Genomic DNA, 11,978 nt, shown 5'->3' on the forward strand with positions numbered 1-11,978 from the left:
TGGACACATTCTTCCTTCTTTTGCAATTCACACTGTCCAGTTTTCGATCACCACAAGTTACAGTATTTTGTCAGGATCTCGGAATTTCCTGTATAGTAATGAGTACTATCCCACTGAACACGTTAACAGTGCTATCCAAAAGGAAAAAAATGAACCGCATGCATAACAATAAAACACAGTAAGGGATAATTGCAATATATCTGGACATGACGTAAGGAGGTAAGAAAGTATACAGGAAGACTCCTGTGCCTGCAGCCGTATTTATATCCTTTGGAGCTATGCTATTCCTTAGCAAACGACTTACTAGATTCATTCCCAACCCCACGGACTCTGTCAACATTGAGAAGCCTCAGAAATCTTTCACCTCTGGCCTACGTTGTCACGCGCTTTATGAGGTCTGCAATTCCACGTGCAAGCGTCAAGTCAGTATAAAACAATTGCTATGTTTTCCGTTCAATTCAAATTGCTTGTTACTGTATGTATCCTCCAAAAAGGCCAGGGAGTAAATCAATCTCCTATCAAAATTACTATTTACGCTTCATTCAAACTAGCCATGTTATCTCTGCTATTGAGTCCCCTAGTATCAGGCAATGGGAAGTTCATGGAGAAGAGGCCCTCAAGCTAGGCATTCACTTCTTTCTGCAGACCTTTCAGCAATTTTAGATTGCAAACTTAGTCCTATTTTAGAACTACCCAAGGGGTCTTGATACAGGCAGTAAGTGTGCTCGTCTCATCACACTATATGACTTTATTACAGTTTATCCACATCATCCAAGTTCCTCAGCTCAACTCTGGCTAACTATGGTCTGATTAAAACCACAGAAAAGCACATCATAACAGTTAAACATGGCACAAGAACATTTTGTATAAAGCAGAGGATTAGTTTTATTTCCAGGCATGAGAAACTTAAGACCAAATTTCCCAAGAATACAACTAATTTTAAAAAATAAATGCCATCAACATGTGGCACCACTGTTTCTCCTCTCCTCATACAGTTTCATTGCACACATTTTTTTCAAGTGCAGTCAAAAACAACAGGGGTGAACAGCACAGCAACAGACAACCTAAGACCTGTAAGATATATACAGTGTTCCTACAGAGTGAGCAAAATGAACAGGAAAGCTGACTCTATGACCCATAAAAACTTTAGAAATTTTCATCACATCTGAAGTTAACAAACAAAAATTTATAGTATGGTAAAGGAGTATAAATTGCATTAGGCACACTGTTAAACAGTATAGTAGGAGAAAATACAGGGCTTTGAACAGGCCATTTGAAGGTTAAGGCATTAATGCAGGCTTGGTATCCAACCAACTATGTTAAGGGCGTCTTTGGGTCAGTGGAGTTTTTCATCTGGAAGAAATCTCTTCTTTACCTGCAAAGCAAGAGGCAACTTAATTATTCCTTTCCATGGAGACAATTTACTAATTGAAGAATTGAAACAAACTAATTGTTTGTTAACCACAACTATTTCCATTCCACAAATGCAGTGAGAAATGGTCAAGAACTGTAGATAATCCATCTATATGGAGCTTCAAGAATAATCTCTACTTTCTTGCTTTCTTAGCAGTTTCATTTCTGAAGTTACTGCAAGTAGTTTTAGTTACATTATAAGCTGGTAGAACAACTATTTTACTAAAAGGGTTTTCAACGCTGTAACAGCATCCAGTCATCTGGATGCTAGCCCTTCTTGCACTTGCATGAAGAAAGTTCTTGGTCTCACAACACAGACTGTAAATTGGCAAGTTAAGGAGAAAAGGCAGCATCAGATCACATTGCTTAGAAGAGGCTACAGCCCATATCTACCACAGCTACAGAAGTTTGCATGCTCTTACATACTGCCATCCAAGCCACTAACATGATTATATAGACAAGTCATCCGATACGTCATCATCGCTTGAACTGGAGGAATATTGACCAAAAAGAAAGACCAAACTTCTGTAATTTGGCATAGATCAGTCAAGTCAGCATCTGTAGAAGCTCCTTACTAGAATGCAGTAGCCTGCGTGCATTTTCAGCCTGCTCCATTCGTCAAGTAAAATGGGTTTGCTTAGACTATACTAATTTTTAAGTAAGATCTCTCCACTCTGGGAGTTAGTACTTCATTCTCTTTGCTTTAACTCTTTGCATTGTCTGTACTAATCCAGCCAAACCTCAACTGAAAGGGAAACGGGAGGCAGAAAAAAAAGTATAGTTCATGCTCCTTGAGTGCTGGAAAAGCACATCTTAAAAGACAAAAATAACTGGTCAAACAAGAAGTGGTAGGTATGTTTATGGGATTCTGTGCAGTGTCAGAGAGATATATCCCAACTCTTTCAGATGGGATCTAATTCACAGCTCCTGCCTAGTGAGAAACTCAACAGGAGGCTCTGAGTGCAGAGGCACACAACAGCAAAGACACTGCAGCCTAATCAAGGTAGCCACCTCCTTGCCACTTAGCTCACTCAACACTACAAGAGTAATTCAAAAAAGGTCAGGGAGAATAGCGTGTCCTGTAATAGCACATTTCTAGCAAGAAAGAACATAATATTTAACTATGATATTTGAGGATTACTACATGCTTTTACTTTTTTAAAGCGTTCTTTTTCACAAAGACTGGAACGTTCATTTTATTCCAGAATTAAGCCAATGAAATCAGATATATCGAAGGTTAAAACAAACTGCTTCATATAACACAACAGTGTGTGCTATATACATCTGAAATTCTCCATTAGTAAGTTTAAAAATGACAGTTCCTCATAAACTTTCTGGCCATCCTAGAACGCATTTGTTCCCTCTCTCCTTGGTACAAATTTACCTCCAGTTCTCCGGAAAATCCTTCACTGAAAGGGACGAGGAAAGCCCTGATTCTTTCAGCAGGTGCCTAGAGTCCAAAAATTGTAGCTCATCTCCAGTTTGTCCTTGCTGGTTGCAACACACAGACCATTTATCCGTCAGAAGGAAGCCCAATTTTTATATCCAAGGCATCCACTTGTCCAGATAACTACATTTCAATTTCAGATCCCAGGCAACTGAGTGATCCTATGGCATTCAGGGATCTGTATGCCCACTACCAGAATACACTGGTCTCTGTTTTAGCTGGCTAATTATGTGTTAACACATGAGCAGTGAAAATGCACCTAGGCAATTCAGCTTGACTGACTTAGCTAATTACAGGCCTCTACTTGAAGCAGGCCAAGTCTACCTTTAGCTTCTGCTTACTGCTTAAAAGAGAAGCTACAGACACATACACATGCCACAGTGTGACAACACCACAGTTCAGATGAAGCCTACTTTGAAGCAGTGGAGCTTTGCTTCGGGGTAAATGTTCAGGATGCTTTACAGACAGCATTTAACTGTGCTATAACATCAACTGTCATCTGTCTGCTGCTATTGGACTTCTGTAAACAGAAGTTAAAGTAGTAACAGCAAGGGGATAGGCAGTTCCACCTAAAAGGACCAAAAAAATAACCAACAGGTAAAAAACTTAGTTCAGTTACCAGCATAAAACCTAAAATTACGGGTACTTCTTTCCACAGCTATCCTTCATTTGAACCTTCAATTCCAAATGCTGCCGTTCTAGAGAAACCTGAAGTCATCATGGTACTTTTAGTGCAAGACTTTGTATTTTTGCTGGTCATGTCAGAAAGCATGCCCAAGAACTGCAACAACAGCATTCCAATAGCACTACCCAGATAGCAACCACCAGGCTCATCTATGATTAAAGTTGCACACAGGCTATCATTAAAAAAAACACACATTAATCTATAAGCTTAGTGTTAGTGCTATATATTGACAGGAGATATAGAACCATTCTAACTACAGTTCTCACTCTGACTTCCCAGATGAATGAGGGCAACTGTACATTGCCTTGGAAATCAGGACAGGTCTTGGATGAAATGGTAGTAGGCTTGAAGAGAGGTTTAACAATTGTTAAAGATTAGGAAATCCACTTATGCTAGCTATTAAAAGATTAAAAGACACCCCACCCCATATTTTTTTTTTTTTTTGTAGGAAGAAGAAATGAGCTTTTCTCCTTACAAACCTGGGCTTACTGAACACAGCACCATATGACATGATAGCAGAAAAAATAACTGTACAAGAATTCAGTCTAAGCTTTTCACAGTATCCAGTCAAGATTAACATCCAAAAGATATTTTGTTGCAGCCTATAGAAAGATAGATTTCTCCTGCAAAACAGCTAGCAATTCTGAACACACTGCTTACACTGCTGTTCACTTTCTCCTGAAGCTTTAGCGTACCAAATATATTAATAAATCTGATTATACTCACCTAATCAATAAATCGCAGCAGAGGACAGACATCCTTAAGGCCAGTGAGATTTAAGATACCAGATTGTTTCATTGCTTAACTGCGGCCCAAAGAGAGGGTTGAGTTGAGCCAGAATCGCAATCAGCCAACTGCAAGACAACCCCCCAACCCAAAAGAGAGAACATCAGCCAAATTACAAAGCTTATGATAATGGAAAGGCTTGTCCAAAGCACAAGTACTATCAGAGAAGAAAAGATGATTTTCAGGAAGGTCTGATATCAAATCAAAATTTTACCCAAGCTCATACACAAAGACCAGAGACCAGCAATGAAGATCCGGTACTGAATCATTCCACAACTGAAACAATAAATGGTCCTGTTCAATTTAAAGCAACGCAAAAATACCTGACAGCATTTCTCTCGTACTTTTCTTTTGACAGGAACATGTTTTGAGACATATGAAACTCAGGTATTTGCGGGCTCAGAAGATAGAAACAGAAGAGAGACAGACCTTTTCTCAGTGCCTTTGAAGCATCCTTTAAACAAAAACCTCTGAGAAACATAGTCTCTCTCATTTGTTCTTATTTTCAGTATATGACAACCTTGCACACATGGAATATTTTTCATCCGAGATTGAAGAAAAGTGAATTTAAACTTGGCACAGAGGTCATGAAACAGGGACCTGAAGCAAAAGGGTACAATGCTACAGGAACACACACACAAAAATTTTAAAACCCCACAACAACAAAGCCAACGACAACAAACCCCAGATCATCAGCAACAGCAGCCTTGTCATCAGAGCAGTTCACAAACTAACACTGCAGAAACCGTAGCCAGAACCAAGAACAAGAGGAACATAGTTTGTGGAAAATATCCAGGAAAGCTAAACAGAAATAAATATTCCACTGTTAAAAGATATATTTGCTTTGTAAATATTACAAGATTCAGAAAAAGCAATGCATGCTTCCATGGATTTAAATCTATGTTAAATACTAACTATATAAACACATTTAGTGAACACACTGGCTCATCTGTCTGCTATTTCTAGAATGCTTTGTAAGGAGGAGAAAAAGCAGAGCAGCTTTGTAATGGGAGCCGCCACAAATGTATCAGAGTGCTTAGGCAGTCATGGAAAATTCCACACAAACCTTGATGCTTTGACCAGCAAATGAAGTGCAGGTCTGCCATAAAATGGCTAGAACAGCCAGGGGCAAAAGATGTGGGCCAGACTTAAAGAAAACACATCAACAGTCTTAAAATTTACAAATATTTATTTTCAATGCCACTTTCAGTTTTGCACAAAGTAGGTCTCCAGTTAAAATGACATGCTGAGCCTGCAGCAGTCTATCAGTCATGCAAGCCTTAAAATATGTAGCAGGCTCTACAAAGCAATTAGAACATCAGCAAGACACCACCAAGAAGTGCCAGTAACCTTTAGGTTGACATGTTTCTACCTTGCTATCCAAAGCGATGACAACAATGTATTTTGAAACCATGTTAATCATTATGTTACATTTACTTAAGGGTAAAGCAAAGTAGCTTTTAAAAATACCGTGGAATTTATTTTGCAAGGGTTAATTTTCAGATACAAAAGACAGATAGAAGGGGTGCCAGACCACTGCACCATCTGCCTTCAGCATCCTGAACTAACAGAAGTGGGAGGAGGGTAGGAACACTAAAAGCCTGTTAAAGCACATTACTCTTTTTCTCACTGTACAGAAGGAAGGAACTCTATGCACAAATATCACCTCTCTATGCTTCCTGAGTTCAGACCCAGCATGGCTGTGAATTAAATGAGCTGGAAGCACATTCAAAATATTGACATGTCCCAGCTGTATAACCATGCTTTAGGCAAGCACTGTGCAGTTTTGAAAAGCTATTTGTTGGGACCATGCTGGATACCAAAGCTCTGAGCCATAGTGGCATTACAGGTCAACAATATATTCCTCCTCCCTGCTCTGCTAGGGCCTAATAATTTAAAGCAGTAGTTAGGCACTGAACTCTACGACTCCCTTGCATTCAAGGCAAGTCATGAAAAAGCTTTTCCCACGTTTTGCTTAAGCGATGCTGCTTTATACAATAATCTATCATGACAACGCAAAACAAAACGTGGCATTCAAAGTAAAACAAAGTAAGCCTCTGTATCCAATGTGTTATGTTCTAGAGCTGCTAAAACCAGGTATAGCATTCAAGCCACCCACGGGTCCTTAAATTCTACCAGATTCCACTTACAACAGTTAGTGTTAATTACCCAGCTCAGACAAGGAAATCAAAGTCCCTTATGTTCTACCAGAAAGATATTTTAAAAGGTCTTTCTACCATAACTGCCATCTGTCTATGCTACACACTACAAATTAAGGTCCTGCTATCTCTGTTTAAATGTCAATTTGAGCAACCATATTTTAATCCTTTTAGAATCAGTAGCAAATAATACCTTTTTTCAAGGATTCTGTCCTCTGTTAGTAGAATATCATGGTACTGTTTCAGGAACTACTTTGTAAACAACAAAATAGATTTTGACTTTAACAGTACCTTACAACATGGTAACCTATAATTTCTGCAGCAGTAACTCCTTCTACTTTGCCTTATATTTTATCAAGCATATTCCTGAGGCTCGTGTATTCTCCCTCAAAAGGCTTCTGGGTACAATTTCTGTACACAAATTATGCACTTACCCATGCAAAAATTTTCCATAGAACAACCAAATTAACACCATGTGATCAATATGGTTATTCAAAATGATCACTGATAAATCTAAACAGAGAAGAAATAGCTTTAAGTCAAAATGTAATTGACTTTAAATTTAGTTACCACAAATTCAGTTTGATGCAAATCAATTTGTCAATCAAGTGGTGTTTAATGAAGACAGGAAATTGTTTTTTCCCTGTTTTCAACTGGAAAGGTAACTCAAACAGAGTTCTAAACAACTAAAAACAAGGAGATAACAGCACCTGCCACCTACTAAGGACACACAAATACAGAGACCATACCTGAGACAACACAACAAGTTATTTTAACGCTAATATATCCAATGAAGAATCCTCAGAAACCGTTCTTTTGGGCTTCCTTCAAGACGTGAAAAACGAGTCTCTTCCCTTAGTCACCAAAATTAAGGACTGAAATTTTTTCAACACCTTCCCCAAAAAAGGAAAAGAATATGGCAAGAACAAACTTAAATCTGTTTGAATAAAACGGAGGAAAGAAAGGTTGGACCAGATGACCCTTCGAGGTCCTTTCTAACCAGGCCTGTTCTATGATTCTATACAGAATTCATGGAGAGAAAAAAAGAAGGGGGAAAAAAAAAAAAAGACTGTGTGATGAGGCAAGTTCTATCTTGGAACATGAGGAGAAAAATCTGCTTTTTGTTGTATTTTGGCAAGCAGGCACTATATATGTAATTTATGTGGTGGGGTATAATTACTGATGGTTTAAAACATAGTAAGATTTTGCTGCTTCTCTTTTTTCAAGGTGTAATTGGAGAAAACCAAAGGTAATACAGAAAACAAGTTAGAGCCCACAAGATTACAAAAGAACTCCCTCACTGGACATGCAAGAACAGATTATAAATCACATTAACGACACTAGATTTATAATGTCTGTTTCGGTACCAAAAAACCAAAACCAAACAAACCACTAAACTTGCAAGTGAAATACCACTGTATATTTGAAGAGTTCACAGCATGCAGTCAAAGTTAAGAAATTCTACAACAAATGCATTCCACATCATAATCCAGAGGATTCTGCAGATGCCACGTGGCCTCAACTTCAAGGAAACTGCCCTTCTTCAAACAATAAAGAAAAACCCTAAGCTTCAAGGATTTTAGAAGAGTAGGACATTATTTCTGTTAAAATACAGAGTAGGAAGAACTTAAGTGAGAACTTTAAACTTAAACAAACCCAAAACAAAACCCAAAACACCACGCCCCCCCCCCACTTACTGTAACCTAATAAAAAATGAGCATCCAGTTGTCCTTTCTTAGCCAAGCATTTGGGACCCACCGTGAGATTGGGCTGCTACATATTTTATGTGCAGTCAAGGAGGCTTTCATAGCACTGAAATTCCCAAATTTTAATCCCAAATTCAAGTTGCTGGCACTACAAAGCTCTTCTCAAGTTTCTACATCTGCTCAGCAAAACTTTAATTTAAAAAACTGTCATGGACACAAAACACAGAACCAAGTTTTCTGCAGTTTTACAATTATCGAGAAGAATGATTTCTTAAGACTTCACGTGTCAAATACTCTGAATAAAAAAAAAAAAAAGGCCTCACCTGTATAAAACCTGAGTATCACATTATTAAACTAGATCAAACCTGCATAAGCCTGTGCCACAAGCCAACCCAACATGGAACCAAACAGGCCCCTCCTGGAACATGCCGACACTGATAATATGGCTTTTGGCTGCCAGTTCTCAAGAAATGAGTCTTGAGATTAGAGATGCATTTCTTTAAATACTCATGTTAAGCTCCTTAGAGTAGCACAAATAATGCCTAAATACTTCAGGAAAATACAAATACTACTCAGGTTCAAGTGGAACTCTGAAAAATTATTTTATTACAAGTTAACCCTAGAGATCTAACCAGCCTTTTACCAATTTACTCTCCAGAACAAATTCTTCCCAAACACCTTTCAAAGTTATTTCTGCATAGCGCTTTCTTTGACAAGATCAGTCTCTACAGTCTTAAAGAGAAAAAACACACAGAAGAAGAAAAAGAGGAGGGAAAAAAAAAGAGAGAGAGAGAAAACAATAGCCATACTTTCTCTTGCGGACTCCAGCTACAGCTGGCCTACCTCTTGACAAAAAAACCAAACATGGCATACGAGGAGCTCCTCAACAAGTCATTTTGTTACTTCTACTAATTCTCTTACAGAAGAAAGGCACCCTCAAAATACACTGTGCATTTGAAAAGAAACAGTCTTAATACATCAAAGCATTACAAGTTTGTCACAAAAATTATTTGTCATATATCAAAAAAACCCCATATATAAGGTTTTCCACCCACTGCTCTACCAGTTTTTGAGAATACATTCAACCAAACTAAGTAAAGCAAAACTCATCAGTCGGTTTAAGTTAGTATCACCTTAAAAATAAATGTAAGGGTAAAAAGAATGAAAAAGGCAAAAAGTCATTGCTCTACCGTGAATCAGAAAAATGGGGACAGACATTTTAGCAGGGCCTGTTGCAACAGGACAAGGGGGAATGGTTTTAAACTAAAAGAGGGTAGACTCAGACTAGACAGAAGGAAGAAATTTTTTACAATGAGGGTGGTGAAACACTGGAACAGGTTGCCCAGAGGTGGTAGATGCCCCATCGCTGGAAACATTCAAGGTCAGGTTGGTCGGGGCTCTGAGTAACCTGATCTGTTTGAAGATGTCCCTGCTCATTGCAGGGGGGTTGGACTAGATGACCTTTAAAGTCCCTTCCAACCCAAACTATTCTATGATTCTAAAATTCTAGAATTGACAAACTGCCATTATACTTTACATTATACTGAGCAAATAAGCCAGTGAATTGGAAAGAAGTAATACCAAGTCAACGCAGAGCACTATTCAACAGTTATGTGTCAGAAGACAAGAGGAATTCAGGTTTGTTTTAATGCAGTATCCACCAACAGGAAAATGTTTTCTTCAGCAGGTTGAAAGTCTTTAGAACTAAGAATTCTAAGAGCTGTCAAAAAATACCATGTGTCTAAATCTCTGTGACACATTTGAAAAGCTTCTTCTAAAATGTCCTGAAGATATAAAGAAAGGAACTTTTTGTTGTATCAGAACTGTGCCTTGATTAAGAGGCAAGACATTATTTATACTTACAACAGGTAGCAGCAAACAGCACATGTCACCAGCATTGTGTTGATAACACTGCAAAAAGGAAGGAGAGAAACAGCTGATTAGGTGTCATGTTATGACTGACCACAAGATACATTGGGAAAAAAAACCCAGCAAACAAGAACAAGTTCAACTTTGATCATATGGAAGGTGACTCAACATGAGTGTTCTAACTTCTTCCAGCTGAGTAAGTTGCAGAGGCACAGCTATGACTCTGCAAAAGAACTGACACAGCTCTGGCAAACAGAAGTATATAGCTGTATTTAACAAAAATCATTCTGAAGAGGGGCAAAATCTTATGCAGTCTGTGTCCTTGCTCCATTGCACAGTCACTTCTACTAGTAAGTTAGTAAACTACTGAAGCTGGATGTTCCAATGCTAACAGTAAACAATAAACATTTTCTCCATTTGCAAAATTCTGCTTACAGAAAATTTTATTTTAGATAATGAATGAGGGTTTTGCAAATTGAATACAAAATAAAATCTCAAAGCCACATGAAATTATCTGTAGGGTAAGATTTTCCTTTCCTGCCAAAAGAAAACTGTGTCAGAAACCATAGTTACGCTGAAAAGAAGCAAGAACCAAGCAGCTCTTGAAATTGGAAATGGTAAAACTGCAGCTACACACACATATGATTTTGAAATGGAAGGAAAGGAAATGAGATTTTCTAACAGTGAGTGATCTATGCAGCTCATAGAACTTAGTAGCAAAGTGGAGGGGTTTTTTTTGTTTTTAAATTATAAAAAAGGATTTCCCTCTATGTATTTCCCCCCTAAAGCAAGTAACAAAAAGTCATGCTAGGTCAGTAACTTCCAACCGTTTTGTGACAGGGATAACATTCAATATTTTTCATCTATCAATACACACGCACCTTGCCAACTTTCAAACAAAGTTACATAGCCTGGATTAACCTTCAGGAACCCCTCCTTTCCAGGGAGTCCCAGAGTCATTGTTTGGGAGTGAATTCTTAGGTCAGCTGAAGTTTGCATTTACCTCTTTTGTTAGAAAAAGAACAATCCTACTCAGAAACAGGCTTTGGGCAGACTTTTTTTGTTTTGTTTTTTAAGAAAATGAAAAGTTAACAGACTACACAGTGTTACTATAGACATGCTATAGAATCAGAACACAGCAGTGCTCTATTCATATCTGTTAAACAATCCTATTTTGGAATAATGTCAGTACATCTGTCGGTGACCCACATACTTTAAGCAGATGCCTGGAAGACATATTTCCAGGGCATTTCTGAGAGCAGGCAAGTTTTCAGGCACAAAACACACTTCAGGTTTGAAATCGAGGCAGTAAATGTCAGAGCTAAATACAACTTGAGGAAAATTCCTCCAAGTTTATCTAAACAACTAAGAGAAAAGACAGTTGGTACCTGTGGAGTAGAGGGGATGTCAGAGAGAGGAAGAGAGATTAAGAAGTCATTATCTCCTAGGAAAAAGAGAAAGACAAAAACTTGTCTACTTTTTAATCTGAGCAGCTACAACCACTGCAGGAAAAATGTCTCTGCTTAGATGTCCCGCTTTTGTCCTCAGGCCACCACAACTACAAGGCCACTAGCATACATTGAAGCATAGAACGGAGATCTACCACAGCAACTTTTTCAGTCTCATCCAACGTGAAACTAGAGGATAGTGAAGTTAGAAGAGGTCAAGTAAGAGAAGAAAAAGGAAATTATTGCTCCAACACCATCTAACTTAACAATAGACCTCCTTGCCACAGGACGCTGTGTATGCAGACGTTTACAGGGCTTGAGGGGAAAACGCAAAGCCGTGACGATTAAGGCAGGGAGGCGCGGCTCCTGGCTCCGGCCCCACGCTCAGGAAGCCTCACAGCGTTTGCTCCGGCCTTCCGCCGCTGGCTGGATCTCGGCTGGCACAGGCGCCTGGGCCCCGGGCCC

At 38.7% G+C, this 11,978-nt stretch overlaps 1 protein-coding gene across 1 annotated transcript; it reads right to left on the reverse strand.

The window, feature by feature from the left end:
- Positions 1 to 4,305: 4,305 nt before the first annotated feature.
- ATP6V0E1 (ATPase, H+ transporting, lysosomal 9kDa, V0 subunit e1) lies at positions 4,306 to 10,107 on the reverse strand (the record flags this gene model as incomplete). Its single annotated transcript, XM_009584770.1, has 2 exons — positions 4,306 to 4,399; positions 10,060 to 10,107. Coding segments are annotated over 2 exons (142 nt in total), but the record flags the coding sequence as incomplete, so codon positions are not given.
- Positions 10,108 to 11,978: the final 1,871 nt, after the last annotated feature.

This window comes from Fulmarus glacialis, unplaced genomic scaffold (genome assembly GCF_000690835.1).
Source record: "Fulmarus glacialis isolate BGI_N327 unplaced genomic scaffold, ASM69083v1 scaffold37399, whole genome shotgun sequence".
NCBI lineage: Eukaryota > Metazoa > Chordata > Aves > Procellariiformes > Procellariidae > Fulmarus > Fulmarus glacialis.